This window comes from Pteropus medius, unplaced genomic scaffold (genome assembly GCF_902729225.1).
Source record: "Pteropus medius unplaced genomic scaffold, Ma_sr-lr_union100, whole genome shotgun sequence".
Taxonomy (NCBI): Eukaryota; Metazoa; Chordata; class Mammalia; order Chiroptera; family Pteropodidae; genus Pteropus; species Pteropus medius.
Window position 1 is genome coordinate 4768769 of NW_024353908.1, and position 18952 is coordinate 4787720.

At 38.6% G+C, this 18952-nt stretch overlaps 1 protein-coding gene across 9 annotated transcripts in view; it reads left to right on the forward strand.

Annotated features, from left to right (window-relative positions):
• Window positions 1-18952, forward strand: part of FOXP1 (forkhead box P1) — a 361699-nt gene that overhangs the window by 324196 nt on the left and 18551 nt on the right. For all 9 annotated transcript variants that reach the window (XM_039851676.1, XM_039851681.1, XM_039851680.1 and 6 more), the window contains one exon: window positions 10820-10903. In XM_039851676.1, the coding sequence (XP_039707610.1) occupies window positions 10820-10903 (84 nt within the window). The remainder of the gene's footprint in view (window positions 1-10819; window positions 10904-18952) is intronic.

The window sequence follows — 18952 nt, forward strand, 5'->3', positions numbered from 1 at the left end:
TAACTTGTTTGTGATCCTCACCATATTTTAACAATAATTCCACTCTTGGTATAATTAATAGAAAATTTGTTTCTAAAGGTAAAAATTAGGTCAGAAATGGAGATTATTAAAATGTACAATTGCAAAAGCCTGACCCTGCAAACCCCATTTATGCAACCGAGTTCCAAAATGCGTTTGAGTGCTTGATGACTCACTGTGGCTTCTTCCTCTGGCTGGTTTAGTGTAGGCAAGAGGTTAGCCGACTAGGGGAAATTAAAACAATGTTGTACATTATATTGTTACCAGCCATCGAAAAGGCTATTTTGTATGCAAGACAGCAATGCTGAGATATATGGAGAGCCCTAGGCTAAGTACAGAAGATAATTACATTTGGAATTTTACTGAGTTAAGTCATTTACAGCTTCAAACAGTTGCAGAGAAAAATCAGGCAAAACACACTTAAACTTTTTGTTGTGACTTTTCAGAATAGAAAGGATTTTTTAAAATTAGTTATCTTATATGACAAATTACATTTTTTTAGTAAATTGTCTTTAGCTAGTTAATATTTTTTTTTCCATTCAGACCATATATATGACCTTATTAGAACAGTAGGATATTTATACAGGCAAAGGGTAGGTACATCATAAAAATCCCCAAATTTTTTATGTAAGTCTTTGTAAACATCTTTAAAGGTAACAAGTTTATTGGGAAGGAAGAAAGTAGTGTATGTATCTCACCCGGAAAGTTCACTTATTTTGAAGTGTAGTAAGCTCTTAAAAAATTGGATTCAACAGAAAAAGAAAAAAAACAATATTGCTGTTGATACCTGAATTTACGTGTATTTGTGGTAGTTTATAAAGTGGTACAAGTTCCTACATTTATTTATTTAGTTGATAAAATTAAATTCTTAATGATTAGCTAGAATAAATCGTTTACTAGAGTTGTTGTCCTGGTTCTCTCAAGTAGGCATTACAGACTGCAGATGTAAGTGTGGGGCCATTGTTAATTCCTCGAGAACTGATTATTCTACTTATTATTCCTCAGTCTCCACTAAGAGCAGACAGGAGAAAGGAAGGAGTTAGATCATTAATAAGTCAAGTAGTTATCTCCTGGCAACTTTAGTGTTGTTTTTTTGGTGGATGTGGCCTGGGAGTGGTACAGACTGATATAAGAATTCTTCGATTATTTGCAGATTTCATTTATTTATAGATTTCATCCTTCAGCTCTAAATTAAACTGAAGGCAGGCTTTTCAGTTTGTGATAGGAATCCAAGAAGCTCATGGGCCAGAAATTATTATGTAGTAGTTACCTGTGATGTTCCAAATAGTATTTTTGCTTGAGAATTTGCTTTACTGAAGGAGGGGACTAATTCTGAAGGGTTCAGTTTCTTCAAAGCTTGAGAGACTTGTTAGTGTTGAAATAGTGCTTGCTGAAAGCAGGAATTGACAAACTACAGACCATGGACCAAATCCCATGAGCTAAGAAAGCTTTTTACATGTTGAATAGCTGGGGAGAGAGGGTCAAAGAAGAATAAATTATATATAAATTCAAGTTTCAGTGTCCATATATAAGGTCGTATTGGCACACAGCCACACCCCTTCATTTACGAAGTATCTATGGCTGCTTTTGCATTACAACGGAAAAGTTGAGTAATTGCCAGAGTCCCTGTGGCCTGCAAGACTGAAAATATTTACTATCTGGCTGGTCCTTAGAGAAGTTTGCCAAACAAACTCTGGTCAAGAGGAGCAGAGAAAACAATTTCATCACATTATTAGCAACTCGTTCCCTTATGTTCCTGGCTACCCAAAGGTCCGCTCATGTCTTCTCCTTCTTCACCTTGGTATGTAAAATTAGTCTTAGTGACCACATTGGTCAGGTTTCCTCAATAGCAGCTTCACTTCACCTGCCATTCTTTGGTGTCATGGAAAGCTGGCTGAGGAATATACATTCATTCATTCATCCATTCATCTACTCGTTGATTTAGCAAATATTGCCCAGACCCAATAACATAGCAAGAACTTTGCTAGAACCACTAAGGGAATATAAGAGTGAGTAAGAGAGATAAGGCCACCCTCCTGGTTCTTAACATTCCAGAAGAAAAATAGAATTTAAATAAACAATTTTCCATTGCTGTCATCCATCAGTTGGGCAGTGCTAGCTAACATTAGAAACATGTTCAAGAGTTAGTGCTAGGCAGGGCCCAAACCATAATAGATTTTATTATTAGTTATTATTCAGTCGAATGAAATACAGAAGAAAGCGTCAACAATTTTTAGTATTTAAAGAACCCTTGCCCTGCAATAGAATTTAGAGAAGCTCTTATCAGGAGTTGGATTGAGAGTCTTTGCGTTGCAGACCTGGCACATTTGGGAGAGTTTGGGGCAAGATACAGTTATACTCACAGCTACTCTCAATTGAGGCCTCCTATTTCTCTGATGTTCATCATTTCCATGTTTGTGCTGTCACATTTGCTATTTTATGCACCCCTGTCTGGAAATGTACTTTTTAATGAACTTAACTGTCATCGTGCCTATAGAACCCGAGGTATTGGGGAAATCAGGTTCATGCAGCAGCAAGAATACTTTGAAGAGATGTTCTTGTGCTTAAACAGCCTTTCTGTCGTTTCCTACTGGCATCACCACCCCCTTCTCTCGGCAGCAGGTCAGTGTCTCACCTCATCTGGAAGGGATCCCCGGGATGTGACCAACTCTAGAGCTACTTCTCTTTCCCTTAAAGAAGTCATTTCCCAGTCTGGGGAATACCTGATCCTCCAAGTATCGCAGAGTATGTTACAAAATCACCATTTATTAATTTTTTAATTTGAAAAACATTGCACCACTTAGCACTGCAGGAAAGAGCAGTCAGGGTTTGAACAATTCCCAAAATAGGGTGACGATATTAGAGTAAGAGAACTCTCTCCCTGCCATCCAGACTCATAAGACTTCTCTCTGCAGAACAGTACTCAGGCCTCTGGTGTTTATATCTGGGAGAGAGGTCACACGTGTGCCTCCATTGTAAAAACAAACCCAATAAGCTCAGATTGGATCTTACAGTATAGATCAGTGGAGGTTCATTATGTCCGCTGTAGAGAATCATTATGGAAAAATTCCACAGGAGAATTCAGGAGGGCAGAGTCCGTCCACCTCAGACATGACCAAAGCTTGTGAAAGCCACTGAGTGCTGTCCTGTGTACCTTTCCAGTGCATGGAATCTAAACCCTAGAAACCTCAACTCTGACCCAAACAGAAGGCCCTTGTATTTCTTACCTATAGTCAAACTTCCCTTAAAGAATTGGATGCAATTTTTTTTTTTACTCACGTTGTTAGTTTTAGAAGATAGTGGCTAGAGAGGTTTCCCTTTGTGGTGCTATTCCACTTTGTATTGCTATTCTACTTTGTGGTGCTTTTCCACTTGAAGCAAGTGGAAAAGCCTATAAGATTCTTATGGAGAGTGTTCAGGCAGCCAGTCAGAAATCAAGGAGATAGATATGGAGTCTGAGGTAGACCTGTCTAATCAGCGCTGTGCGTGAAATGCACCCGTATTTGTTTTTGTAGGAAGACATCAAAATATATAATGCATGTTTTCTTACTTAGCAGTAGATACCTTAAGTAGAGTTTGTTCATTAATGCAGTTCTCCTCTTACGCCCTGTGACCTGTCTCACTGAGCTGGGAGTGAGGGTCAGAAAGACATTTTAGTGGGCATTGCGAGCCTTTTGGAATATTTCTTACTGCATTTCATTATTAAAAGGACAGCTGTAAATTTTTTTTGACATCTTATCAATGGACTGGATGATTAACCCCAGCTATTACCTGGAAACCCAACATTGTAAACCCAAGTAGTTATATTAGGTTCTTACACTGTATACTTAGGCACATAACATGAAGACAGCTGAACTCCACAGAAATCATTTGGGTCAAGGATACGGCTTTTTGAGGTCAGGGAATGCATTTTAAGATTTCATCTGTTAGATGTTCTCTTTCGACAGATTATTCCAGATGTGCAGTCATGGAAATGAGTTAGAACTGGAAAGGAAAAAAACTCCCACAGTCAATAAGCATGGTCTTATATATGTCATGAAATATACAGCTCCCTCCCCCTCAAGACAGAGAGAGAGAGGTTGAGACATCGGAACTGTAAATAAATTGAGAATAAGGATTTCCCATCCCAAATGCCATTGGCCAGGATTGTAAGGGAGCATTTGAACCTTCCTTGACGGTTGGCCACCTGTTGTCTACCAGACCTAGGGCCAAGGATTTAAATTCATACTGATCCAGTTACCTGGATCGCTTCTCTCAACTGTCAAACTCCGGACAAGATACCATAAAAGGCATCTCAGTGGCTGGAATAGAATTCTAGTTGAGGAAGAGAGAAAACCAGTTTAACAGACAACAAGAAAAAAAAGTCTTCTGACGGACTGACCTCTCAGAAAGCTGAGACATTCATAATGTAGATACATTTTTTTTTTTTGGCCACATATACTGTATTGGTTTTAATCTGTTCTATGATAATGTGACCTTGATCAGTTGTCAGCAATCCTCTCTGGTGTGTGAAGATGGGTTTTGAATGGAAGAAAAAGAATCCTTAGAGATTTGGCATTTTATCACGTCCATGGCTCAGCATGTGTCAGGGGAACAGGTCTCAGGACAGGCTTCCTATGAACCCTCAACCTACAGACCCTTTAAAGTGGATATTGAAAGCAGCTGAGGGGAAAGGAGCCAACTTGACTGATGGGGATGATCTGCCTGGCCCAGGCAGGGGGTGGGGGTGGAGGGGTGTGTACCTTTTATTCTTTGATAAGTTTGATTCCATTCCATCACCATTTATCAAGCACCTATTGTATTCAAAGCACTGGATACAGATAAGTAAGGTGGCCTCTTCCTTCCTGTAATGTGCAATCTAGTAAGGGAGGGTAAGAGTAGCACTTCTCTAAATCCACACCAGCCAGAGCTGGAGGACAGGCATTGTGGAGGTGATCAGGAAAGGGCGATTGGCAAGGACATTCCAGACCAAGGGAGCCTGATTGTAGGGTAAGGGAGAAAGATAGTGGAAAAATATGTTGTTCTTTTTAAATTGATCTGTTTGTTCAGTAGGAAATGGGGTGACCAAACATCGCATTTTGCTTACTTGGGCCTGAGCAACTCCTGGGGCTTGGGATTTTCAGTTTCAAAACTAGGAAAGTCCGGGGCAAAATGGAATGGGTTGGTTACCCTAACGATCAGTTTGAATCCATTGGCTATGGAAGAGATCTGTTTAATGCTTCATGTTCTGCTTGTAATTATTTCATAGAGGAGCTTAAAAACCATTTGAAAGGATACTTATTAAGGTCCTGCTATATGCCAAACACTGTTCTAGGGCTTCCCACCCTCAATTTCATTCAATCCTCAGAACCCTTCTGTAAGTAGATTCTACTATATTTCCTTGATCCTAAGAGTCTTCTATTTAAAGAAAAAATCTTGCATTTGGAAATTAATATGTGTCTCATGCTTAATGAGCATGTTTAATATAATATTTCTTATTGTTCTTTGAAAAGGTGTTACTGAGTGGATGGCGATCCTAACAATGATTAGCCTCTTAGAGCCAGAGAAATCATTTTCAGTGTCCGCCTTTTTAGAGATGAGAAAACTGAGGTTTAAAAGGTCTACTTAACTTGTTCAAAGCCAATGGCAAATAATGGAGAGTGCTAGTTTTTACCCAGGGTCATCATGGCCCAGTGGGGTTGTGTGCATACACCCAGGAGTTACAGTTCACTGGTTTTAAAAACTTGGCTTATGGGGCCATACTGTTTTCTTTCTCATGGAGTTCTCTCCTGAGCAGTCCATGGCAGCAGGGCAAGGCTAGAGCTCAGTGATCCTGGGATCACTCCAAAGTTTTCTTCATCTACACCAGGAACTGTGAGCTCTAAGAAAATATCAGCAGGGAAAAAAATTCACAAGTATCAATAACAGAGGGAGACATTAAGACTAACAGAAATCAGTTACTATAGGGACTTTACATGTGATTATTCTACCATTAGCACTGCTATTTATAATCACACCAGCTTCCTGGACTTTCACAAATATATAATCTATAACGTGTCCCCCTTTGCACTTTTCTAACCCCATTCAGGACATTTCCTCACGGCAGTGGCCTGCCAGAGCCTCATTCCTCTCTCTGAATAAGCTCAGAGAATGCTGGGGAAAGAGAGGTCCCGACAGCATCATAGCTTCATGTTGCCACTGCTTTGTGAGTAGAGCCAAGAAAAAGAAGAGAGAGTCTCTGGGTTTCTCACTTCCACGGTCCCTCTTTGAAAATCAAGATACTTAGTTTTCATAATTTAAAATCCTGCCTAACTCTGGGAGCATTAGAATTCCTAGACTATGACTGAGTATTAGTGTGCGTCTGCTTTAAATGTCAAGAGAGTCTTTAATAACAACATGTAAGGAATGTGAAGATGGTGACAGAATACAGTAAAAGTAGGGGAATTCTTCAGTTGCGGTGAAATGAGCCATAGGTTGCCTTCCACCTGAGACCTGTAGTTGGTGTTAAAGGAATCATCTGCAAGTTTCACTGGTGCTGAGTTTCTAAGGCATGTGAATGACCATAGTTTGATAAAGTGGGTTGAAAATAACTCTTTAATAAATGCTCAGTTTGATAGAAGAATTTCATTTCTACCCCTTCCAGTCACTGCTTTTTTCCTCCTTTTCCTCTTTTCTCCTTTTGATCATGTGTACTTTAGAAACCTGTGTTAAGTAGGGATACTCTGCCTGAGCTCTGTTTGGATGGATCTTTACTGTACACAGAACTACTGAGGGAACCTGGACATCCACCGTTTAAGGCTTGCTCGGTCCATGGAAGAGAGGAGTGTCTCCTGAACCTGCCCCATTAAACGTGGACACTTGGGGTCTTTATTAAAACCACCTACTCCCAGGCCCCACTCCCCCTTGGAGTGTTGGGCTTAATTTAGATATGACTCCAGTCAGATAAGTAAAGGATAGTCATTGTACAGGAAGAATCCAGACTTGCTGACTCATATATTGGGTGCCTGCTGAAACTACGTATATGTCCCACCCCTCCCGTGGAGCGTCTACATCAGGACCTTAGTGTCGGGGGCAGGGAGGGAGGCAAATCTGTGTTTTCAGTTAGTGTCTTCAGTGTGTCTTATGGTCACATAAGTGTGGGAAAATCGGACCAAACGACACATAACTGGGATTCTAGGAGTGTTTTCTCCCCATTTCCAGTTCTATGGCCTCAGATAAGTTCACCCCGCAAGTGTCCACTTCCCTACTATAAAACACAAAAACAGGATTAGAGGACTTGAAATAGCCACAAGTCTTTGCTTCTTTGAAATCAGATGAATTACTTGGCTCCTTCTTCTCATCTGCCCTCAGTAATTCTAGTATTTTTACACATTCAAAGTCCTTTATTTATTTCAGAAGAACTTTTTTCTCACAAGTGAGAACTACCAAATTGGGCTTAAAATGATTAGTCCTCCTGACAGCATATAAAATGATTATGTTAAATGAACCCCAAACCATGTTCCATTTTTATCTGCTAAAAGAATGAGTTTAATCTCCTCAGTTTTTATCTTTGAAGATGTTGAATGGAGCTCCTAGCCTTAGGCACTCACTTATAAGTAGGTCGGAAGCAATACACATGTTCTGGTCTTTTCACAGCCTGGGCTATCTAAAATCTAATTTGAAGCCATGGTTAATAGAAGAGGGGATGACCTATATCAGCCAGTGGGGGAAAAATCATTTGCCTAGGATGAGGGAAAGATACAGTGAGAACTAAGGAGATAAATCCATAAGAAATGGGCTTCATCCTTCCTGTGCTTTCTTTTCCATTCTTTAGCGCATCAAAATTCTCTCACCAGTTAGCCCAACTGCAGACTCCATCGAACCCATTATGTTGATCCAAATTCCAAACATCTACTCAGCCAGTAGAAGTCTACATAGATTACATTGATTGAACTTTAAAAAAAAAAAAAAAAGATAATTTATATAATCCTCAAAACAACCCTTCAGAGTTCAGAGATTGTCATTCCATATTTAGAAGGAGAACTAAATACTTAAGGCTACATAATGTACAGCCAGAATTTGAACCCAGCCTAGCCTGATTGTTGTACCCAACTCCTTTACCCATTTTCTCTCTGCTATCGTGCTCCCTACAGAATGGGTGAATGAACTTGCTAATTTAATTTAAATAAACACCATATGGGCAGCTCTCCTTAATGTGCGGCCCATTGCCCTTTTATGTCGACATTCCTCCTGTACCCACTAGGAAAGCTTTTAGGAAGTAATTCTCTTCTGATATCACAACATTAAAATTTTTTTAAATTTGCCCACCAAATTTTTAGTTGACCCTTGGACTGATTTTCTCATCCTCCTTTTCTTTCCGTTTCATAGGATTCAGTTTATAAGGGAATGTGCTTTGCTAATATTAAATGTTTGTATTCTCATAATAATGAAAGGATGCCGTGAAAATTGACAGAGATGGTGAGCTCATGGAATGATGGCATAATAACTAATAAAGAATCTAAAAACTTTTTGAAGGACCAGTGTGTATTATAAATGCAAGACTGTAGAGTGGGGATGTGGTTTCACTAGGTATAAATGTTTAGCCTTTTGGCCTTAAAAAAACAAAGTGAATTTGACCAGGTTTTTTTTTCTTTAATTATTAAAACAGTTTGTATTAGAGCTATAATTGATGATAAAAACCCAAAACTAATTTAAGACTACATTGCATGCTAGTTTGTACTAATCATACAAAAACAAAAACTTGGATTTTGCCTTTTTCTGTAACTTTGCCCATCTCTTTATGGTAAAGCGGCCACTATGATTGTAGAGTTGAGGTTGAGGCAAAATAAGGAACCTGGATAATTCTCAAAATGAACAGTGATGTCTAAGTAATATTCTAATGGAAAAAATAAAAACTTGCCCTGTGGCAGTGACCTCTAGGGTTATGGTTGTGGCTGTGTACTAATCTAAGTAAGTGTTTGCAACCTGATGTCACTACCTTTGACCAGTAAAAGGTCAGCCCGGTAAACATCTGGATAGAATATAGAAGTAATGATTCCTTTTGATGCTGAGAATTTGGATTTCTTTCTACTTTGGTCTTTATAATTACTGTATCGACAGTGTTTACCCCAAAATTAAGTCACAATTAATATTCGTCAGATTCTTCAGTAATTATCACCTCTCAGCCTTTAATTTATAATATTCACTATGGCAGACTACTTCTTGTTTTTGAAAAGAAAGATGCCTTAATTCCTTCTGCCCCATGATAATTTTAAAACAAAACATTTTTTTAAAATTAAGAATGTGTTCATTTTAACATCAAAAAACTTAGAACACTTACATAAAAAACAAATATAGAAAAATGACATTGCTAACATTTTAATTGTTCTAACCAAGCCACTTTGGAAAAAGATGCTCTGAACACACAACATAATTCTTGTAGCATTATGTTGTGTGTTCAGAGCATCTTTTAGTTTGGCTGTCAATAACTTACTGAGGAACAGAATGAATAATATAAAGTGGCTCCTAATATGGTATCATATTCATTTCCTGTTTGTTGAAAGATAAATGCTAACACTGTAAAGCTTTTTTTTTTTCTTAATTTATTTCTCCCTGAACCACAAGGGAATAAAAAGAAAAAAAAATAATCCAATGTGATATGACTTGAGACTGAGTCATCCATTTAGAATAAGCTGAGAGCTTTTTCTCTCTTGCTTTTGTGCCCTTTCTCTTTCCTCTGCTTTCCCCCAGTTCCTGAAACACTTTTCTCCCTTAGAAATACCTTTATTTTAAAAAGTCTTGATTTTTATTTTGGAATCATTTTAGACGTTAGAAAAATGATGTTTAAAAGGTTTAAAGTTAATTATGTGACGTAAAAGGAATGAGTCCCTCCTCATTTCTGACTTACTCCCTCTCTCACCTTCCCCTCTTCCCCCTCTCCCTCCCTCCCTCCCTCTCATGAATCTCTTACACATTTTCCCAAAATTCCACAGCTGTTTTCTTAACTATATCATTATCTTTTGGGGATATACTTCCCACTTGTTTTACAGGGGTTATTACTATATGTCCCCTATGCCCAACTGTCTTGAACTATCAAAAATATGTTAAAACAGTCCAAGCAAGCATAAGCAAACACTTGATAAATAATATTTGAGTACCTGCCATATGCATCAGAAACTTCTATGTTTTCAGAACATAATTTTCTGTAGAATGAGGAGACTTCCGTTTTTGTTAAAATGAGACTAGCACATAGTAGGTACTCACATATTGAATAAATGAATAAGCTTATTCTGCTTTGATTTGAAAATGGGAAGCTGTCAACCCGGCAGCCCCACGTCTGTCCTGCTAATAATATTGCTTGCCAGCACTGTCTTAATCTATTCCTACTTGTTAGGAAAGATGAAGTTAATTTTGCATAAATGTACCCATCTGTCTAGGAGTTTCTCCACAACCACAACAGAGGACTTTATGAGTTTTAGCTACCTAGCTCATTTTCCTTTGACTTCCTTATGAATAAGGTTGGTTAATAGGCATGATTCACGTTTTTGTCTTTTAGCTGTCTGTGTCACATGGGACTCCTTGGTGCCAGCAGGTCTAGAACTTCCCTGTTAAAGGCTGATGTATCTTGTGTTGAGAAATCTCACACGGGCACCTCCAGTTGCTTGGAGTTTGGCAGTGGTCATATAGATTTCAAAATGATTAAGCAATGAAAAAGATTGGTCATGTGCGATGGTGTCATAACTTAGTTGGGAATACGTGTCATTTTGGATTTAATGGTAGCTAATAGTAATACCATATTCCATACTGTGGTCAAAGAAATAACAAAGCATTTTCTCCCTACTAGCTTGCAAAAGACAAAGAGCGCCTGCAAGCCATGATGACCCATCTGCACGTGAAGTCTACGGAACCCAAAGCCGCCCCTCAGCCAGTAAGTACTGAGCTACACCAAGGGGAAGAACCTGTCTGTTTCTTCTTTGCTTCCACACCCCAAGCGTAGGAAGGAGCACAGGCTACTCTGGTAATAGTGAAGGCTTAAGTCGAGTTGACTGTTTTTAACCTTTTATAAAGAGGGCACTGTTGCTAGGCATTTAGGGAAATACAGGATGATGCAGACACAGTTCTGTTCTTTAGTCCCAAACAAACAGCTCTTCTTTGGGACAGATAATGGATGCTACACCAAGGTACTAAAGTATATCATGAGAGCTCCGCGGGAGACGGGGATGGAGTTGATGAGGGGCAGGGGGAGCTTTCAGAGTGGTGATAATGCAGAGAGACGACAGCTAGATCATGAACGCAGAAGACAAAGGCATTTCAGCCTGAGGAAGCTGAGAGACAGGATGAGAAAAGGAGCGAGGGATAGTCTAGTCTAACTGTAACGGAGGAAGGAGACACACTGTCGGAATAGAGGCTAAAATTATGGAGAGCATCTAATGGTGACTAAAGACTTTGAAATGAACATTACTCCTTCACAGGAGACCAAAGGTGGTACACTGAAATTATATTTAACTAGGAATCTCCTGTTTTTTGCTTTGTTCTTTTACTTGACCTCGAAGAGTGCCTTCCAAGCACAGCCAGTTAACATCAAAGCAGAAGGATGGTATCTGCAACTCCTGTCTTGGGCCTCGTTCCTTTTTATAAATTGATCTCTTTAACAGTTGTATTTCTCATATACCTATATATTTCTAAAAATCTCCTAGTAGCTTCAACTGATTATTCAAAATGGAGAGTTGCTTTGCTTCTTGATTTTTAAGATTTGTAAAATTTAAAGGTACACTGCCTTTATTTGATTTTGCATGGAGTCACTGTGTGAAAATTAATTGAGCGTTGACAATCTATAGTTAGTACCAGCAATTTTAATCAATATGCAATGATGCAGCATAATGGCAAAGTATTGGTTTATCTGTTTTGACTGATTTTTTTCTATAAATAAAGCAAACATACACCCATATATGTATGATTTATGGTGATAGAAATAAAACGGAGTCAGACTATTAACCCAGCAAATATGGTAGCCTGCCAAGATGCAGTTGGCAGACAAAATTAATGTCTGAAACAGAACACATTACTGAGATATAGGACATAAAATCATTAAATACTTTGCACATCCATTTTCACTCAGAAAGAGCCCTTAGTTTCCATATATTTTGCAGTAAATGGCTGGAGGACTGAATGTGTCGGCTACCAAAAAGAAAGGGAAGAAAAAAGAGACCGGCCATTCAGTGTATTGTGGAATTAGTAGTCAACTCTACTATTCCTGCAATTTCTATCAGTTCCTCCTCTGAAGGGAATAACATGAACTGAACTGAGCAAATTGGTGAGACCCTGAAAAGACTAAGTTCTCCAATGGACATAGCCAATTGCTTAAGAAACTGATCACCTTTGACCTCTGAAAGTCTTCATATGGCTTTTGTTTGTAGGGAAATGGTTCTCGGGATGAAGGGGTTGAGTCTTTAAACCTAGCAACAAGAGAGAGCATAAGATTATCTTCTGTTTCCTCCATGAACAAAAGCCAATGATAGAATAATGTTTGGACTCTAGGAATGGACTCATTTTGGATCATGAGGCTTCGTGGAGGGAGGAGGAGGAGAGAGAAGACTAGAGAAAGACTTGCAGAACCCCAGGTGGCACTCAGTGAGGGATGAGGCTGGGTGTTGGCTGGGAGTGCCATATGTGTAAGCCTACACAGGCCACGCAAGAACTGTTGGGAATCTCCACGAGGACCAGTGTTAAGCAGTCGGTAAACAGGGAAAAGCAGTCCTGGGGGAAATGCACAAGGAAGGAAGGTTTGTCTTGATTACTATTTAAAAAAAAAAAATCGTTTTACATTCTAGAAAATTATAACTTTGAAGGGGACCTCCTACTAAATTTATTTTTAACTACTCTATTGAAAATTCTCTACCACTAGTCAACATTATCTCTTAGTAGCTCAGCACAGTATTTCTTTATTAAAAGAAATAGGCACGAATATTTTTGACTGAAAAATTAATAGCTTTTGAATTCATACACAGCAGGTTTTCTTTTGCAAAGAAGTCCAATATCGCTGCACAGCACTTCTATAACCATTTATTTAGAGTCCAAGTCAAACCTTTGACAGCTAGAGCAGCGCTACAAGCCAATATAAAGAACTCCAAGATGTAAACCAACAATAGGCCGTCTGTGTGAGGTTTGCCATTGTCAAATACATAGATTGTTTGGATTAGTTTATGTAAATGTACTGTTGTATTACCCTTTGGAAAAAAAAAAAAAAGATCACATTTGTGTATGAAAAGTGGTTCCCTTCACAGGCAGCATTATAAATTCCTTATCCTTTAACTTACATGTAAGAAGTAAAAATTGGTGCCTGACAAGTAGATATTGTGTGACACTCTGTTGCTGGAGTGAACCTGCCTTCTTTTCATTTATTGGAAAATAGAAAATTTTATTATAGATACCATCTTATAAATCAGGAATTATTAAAATATGTATAGGTGAGGCATTGGAAAATTAATTATAAGAGGTAGACGTGTAATGTTTTGCATAAATTTTCACTTCTTTGCCCCCCAAAAAAGGTAAAGAAAAAAAAAAAGACACACACACACAGCAAATCCTTGATTCTTTCAACTTTAGTGATACAGAGGTTTCTGTTGTTCAGTTCTGAAATGCAAAATATTCCCGTTTACCTATAATTAATTAATTCATTTCACCTAAATTATAGAATCCACAGTGTTTGTTCAAATAAGTATTCTAGAATCTTTGATTTGAAATAAGTAATCACTTATAAGTGATAACCATAGATGGGGACTTCAGTGTTGCAGCCTTGCCAGTAAATTTATGAAGGTTTTTTTTTTTTCCATTTCTGTTTAAAGGGACTTCATGTTTATTTTTAAAATCTTAGTTACTAAGTGATAGAATGCTCTGCTGTAAATGTTGCTTTTCACTAAATGCCATTTGGGTGGTAAGTGTCATTTGTTGTATCCAGTCATCCACCAAGTTCCCAATTTTTTCCATAAAAAAAAAAAAAAACTGCAAAAACCTTCTTGGATTGTTCTTACACCAACTCATAGATGCATTTTCTGGATCATGTTGTGGAACTTGTCACATTTGGATAGTTAGAGGATACGCTTTTCTCAGGACAGATCCCAAGTTTTTAGGTATGGATCTGAGCTCTCCCACACTAGGAGAACTGGAATAGGTGAACTGGAATATCAGTGCACAGTCTTCTTAGTTTTTGGACACCTTCAATAGCATCTCTTCCTGCTTACTGTAAAATCTTTTAAACCGAAAAAATTTACCGAAGACTCAAACTGCAGGTTGTTTTTGGAAAGGGATTTCCTGCATTTAAAATCCAGTTATTATTGTATCAACAAATACTTATTGGGCACGCTACATAAAAACAGTGGTAAATTAAGCTAGAGACATCCCTGCCATTAAAGTATTTGGAGGCCTGGGAGACAAACTAACAAATACACACATGCAACACTGTCTTATATGCTCACTGCATGAGTCATGCTATGTGTGAGTAGAATAACTGAGCTATTATGGTGGGGTCCAGGAAGAGTTCTGGAAAAAATAATTTCTAAGATGAAACCTAAATTAACAGGAAGAAATGGAAAGAAGTCAGCTTCATGAATCTTTCTTGGGGTAAGAGTAGGTCCTTGTATCCATGTGTCTGAGGAAGGGAGCTGGGAGAGGAAGGTGTGTAATGAGGATCAGTGCTGAGGAAGTTAAGGAATAGCCAACATCAGCTTTTCATACTTTTAATTTTATTAAAGATGGGCCCTGCATGGAAAAGGAATGAAAATTGACCAGAGCAGCTTAGCTGTATGTCCTAGCAGTTGAGCACATGCAATGGGAAAACCCTTTCTTGATATATGTTCAGAATAGGCAAATTTAAAAGATTCTTCTTTTTTCCATGTTATGAGGAGCAAAAGTGAAAAATTGGACAATAGTAAACTATCATAATGAGTGTGATTAATATCCTTTTGTTCTAAACTCATAATATTCTCAAAGTAAACATCAGAATGGACTGCTCGTGGGATAATGTCTCCGTGCTTACTCTGTGGAGAGTTTGCTGAGATACTTCCTTGGAGGGAGGAGTAACTCAGAGGACAAAACAATAACAACAACAAAAAGAAATGTGTCTGTGTTATGACCTTATTAAGTTGTTAAGGATATTTGAGAAAGACTTCACTATCACTTCAGAAAAATCATATTTTTTTATATAATACTGAGTACATGAGAAGTGTACTTTGCTTTTAGGGTATTCCTACACACCAGGGAAAAACCCCTGATCCTAGAGAAACCATTTTCTTTCAGATCTGGTGGGCAAGTAATTATAGTGTGGGCAGTATACCCTCTTTATGAAAATGTTACAAAACACTTAGATGATCTTGAATATTTGAAGTGAAATGCAGTATTAGATTTTCTTTTCTTACGCATTCTCTTTTCCTCTAATCACAGCAATTAGAACTGTTTTGAAGTAGTTTTTAGCTACTATAACAACAGAGTACTCCCTGTCTGGAAAAAAGGGGGTCTTTTAACTCTTAAGGAAATGTCTGACCCACTTGGGCTGCAGCAGCTTTGCTTTAGATTTGGGAAAATAATATTAGGCAGTTATAAAAGGAGATTCTCAAACACAGCACACACAAGCTTTCTTTATATACTGTTTCTCATTAAGTCATCAAGTCGACTCAGTACCAGTTTTTTGTTTTTAGTATCACTGTCAATGACACCACCTTCTCAGTCATTGCTTTCCACCAGCACCCTCCCTAATACAGTAACAGGACCAGGGTGAGATGGCCAAGGACGGCAAAGGCTGGGAACAAAAGCCTCCCGCTGCCACCCCCTGTCCTAGGCTCCTCACAGTCGTGGGAATGGCCCTTGAGCCTCTTAGGCCTTTTCTGAACGTGAGTGAGTGAGTTATGTATAGAGACTGTGCGGTTAAAGCAGGGCTTGGGCCCGCTCAGGACGGTAAAACCAACAGCAGAGAAACCAGTTCTGTAAGCCTGAAAGCTCCTACTACGCAGCTAGGCCTCTTGGTATTTTGGTTTCAGGTTTGTCTTTTGTTCTCAGAATGTTTTCGTGTGAGGCAAGAGTACAAACAAAAATAAAAATGAGTTCTTATGGGAATACTTAACGACAAGTCTGTTTCTGTCTGGGGTTTACATCAGCGGTTTGTTTATTTTTTGAAAATGTGAGTGACTCATCATCTTTAAAAGAGAGAGGAGTTCACTGTTTAAAAACGAAAGATTAATCTTTTTGAAGAAGGGCTAACCAGAGTATTAGGTAGCTGTGACAGTTCCAGTAGTTCGGATGGGTAAGATTTCCAGGAGAATCCTTCTGCAGCTGAACTGGGGGATGAGACGATGGTTGAGAGCACACATAAGTTTAAAAAAATAAAATCCTCCAGCAATTTTAAGTGACATAAGAATTTAACTTTTGGCCAGAGTTTCAAAGAGATTATCTTTGCCGAAATCATCACATGATGGAAACTTGCCATGTAACAAATATCAGAGTTACTAACTTTTCTAAACATAGCAACTTCTTTTTAAATAGTAACTGAGCACAATTAGAAAAATAGGAAAAGAAATCTTCCCAGTCCAGTCCCTTCCTGCTTCATGCCTTGGAAAAAAATTATCTTTTAAAACTTTAACTACAGTCAGAAACACGAAGCACATGTGCTTTCATTTCTAATTGATGATTATATTAAGTTTTAATAGTTGACAATTAAGATGAATATTTTAAGATTACAGCAAAACCCACACCGTTCCCAATTTGCTCTTCTGTTCTAAGTCTGTAATTAAATTTTTGGTCCACTTTTTTCATAGTGACCTTAATTAAAAGAGCAGGTTTGAACACAGAGCCTGTTTTGAATCCTTCCCCATGCTCCATCTTATCTCTCCCTTGTGACCTTCTTCCCCAAGATGGTTTCTCCTCAAGACAAGCATGTGATCATCAAACAAAAGTTTAAAAGTTAAGAAACTTATATAGCAGTTGACAAGGTTGACATTTCATTAACTTGTTGGTTCAGCCTTCAAATGATTTCACAAGGAGAAGCACCCTCTGTTTGGAGTTTACAGCTTTTTGTTCTTCCTTCCCTCACAGGCTACAGTCATGTTTAATTTGGAATCTGGGCTCCTTTGGCAAATTAGCAATTAGAACAATTTTGTGGGAATATGTATATGTGTCATTAGTTTTCCTGCAAATTAATAGCAAGGGCAGAGGTCGGGCAGAAATTTTCCACTTGACTGCAGTCTCTCTATTGAGACTTGGCACTTGGTCTTGGAATGGCCACAGCTGCTCTCAGCCACCCTCTTCCTCTAGGAACTGTCTTTTAATTAGTTTACCTCATAGCCATCATTACAAATATTACTGCCTCCCCTCCTCGAAATAAAATTACTGTTTCTACAAAATATTCCAGTGACATCTTGCACCACTGCACATTGATGGTGGGGTCACTTGAATGCAGCATTTAATCATTAGATCACCTCCATCTACGTCTCCTAATTAGAGTCCTTACAATACATTTTTATCTGGTAATTAGCTGAGATTGGCTGCTTCCTCTGTGGCTTATTAGAGACAGCCCAGCAGTGGGTGTGAATCACGGTGTCATTTGTCAAGCCTGGTAAGCCCCCTTCTCTGCTCTCTTCTGGCTTAGTGTTTATTTCCACTTGCTACCTATGTTCAGAAGCCTCCAGCAAATTCTGAATCTTTTTCTTCATGGATCATGCTAACTTGGAGGGATTTTATTTTTTCACTGCTGCTTTTTGGGTAGAAGCAGTACAAGTGGTGAGACTTCCGTAAAAGCTACAAGAGTCAGATTCTTTCTATATTTTATGACATCATACCCTGTGACTTATCTACTATTCCTGTATGTGAGCCCCCAAAAAGATGGGTTTGCACTTGCTGAATGTTTACATGAGTTTTGATTTTAGACTAGAACCCAGTGGACTTGGTGATCTTTATCACAAAACTGGAAAGGAGCACACGTATTTCTTAAGGACATTGTATTGATATTATTTTCACTGCATTTTAAGAAAGTCGTGGCGTTTAGGGTAATGTTTGTAAACTGGAAAGAGAAGCCAAAAAGTAAGGTTGGTCCTCAGAATTGTTTTATGGTAATTGCGCACATTTTCCTTAGCTATTGTCTGCAATTGATGGTAAGCTCTTCAAGGGTAGCAACTGCATGTTCTCTTCCTGTTTTTGTCAGTTCAATTCCAGATGCCTTGAATTTGCTCAGTAATATTTATTGAATGTCATTTAAAAGCAGGGATAAGAGCTGTTCACCGAATCCTTTCCAAAAAGGGCCTACAGAAAAATGAAACTGGTTGGTGTTTCTTTTTCTCATTAACTGAGTATAAGAAGAAGATTATACAAAACGCCTTGAATCACAAGTGTGTGCTTGACTTTGGGTCCAGGTTGTAAATATGGACAAGTTATTTAATCTCCCATGAGCCTCAGTTTGCTTATCTGTAAAGTATGAGTGATAACATCTCGAGTATTAGTGGTGGTATGAGAATTAAGCGAAACCACACAGTGGCAGGTGGTTTGCAACATGGTTTTTACAAATGGTATCCATGACTTTCCAGAGCGTTCCGATATTCTTAGGCATAGCAGCATCTGAATTGTAAAAGCTTTTGCATATTTATGGGCTTTAGTCTTCGGTGTATTAATTTCTTTGCTTGGGCTGATGCTTATACGTACTGTTCCTGCAGTTGGTCAGTGATAAAGGTTCGAGGCAAGGAAGAGGTCAGCCCCATCCTTCCCACTTGGCTCTTTTTCAGCCTTCCTTCTTGATCCATCCTATGGCTGCTACTTTGAACTGCTAGCAGTTAGTTTGCAAATGTGTGTCATGAAGTCAGGTTTCCAGCACTAATAAAAAAGCACCTCACAGTATCTACCCAGCTTACCTGGGGATTTGTAAGGGTAGTGCTGTCTCCATAGCTTGTTCTTCTTAGGCATTGGGGAAGGGGGCAGAACTCTGTTGTTGGCTGAGTCG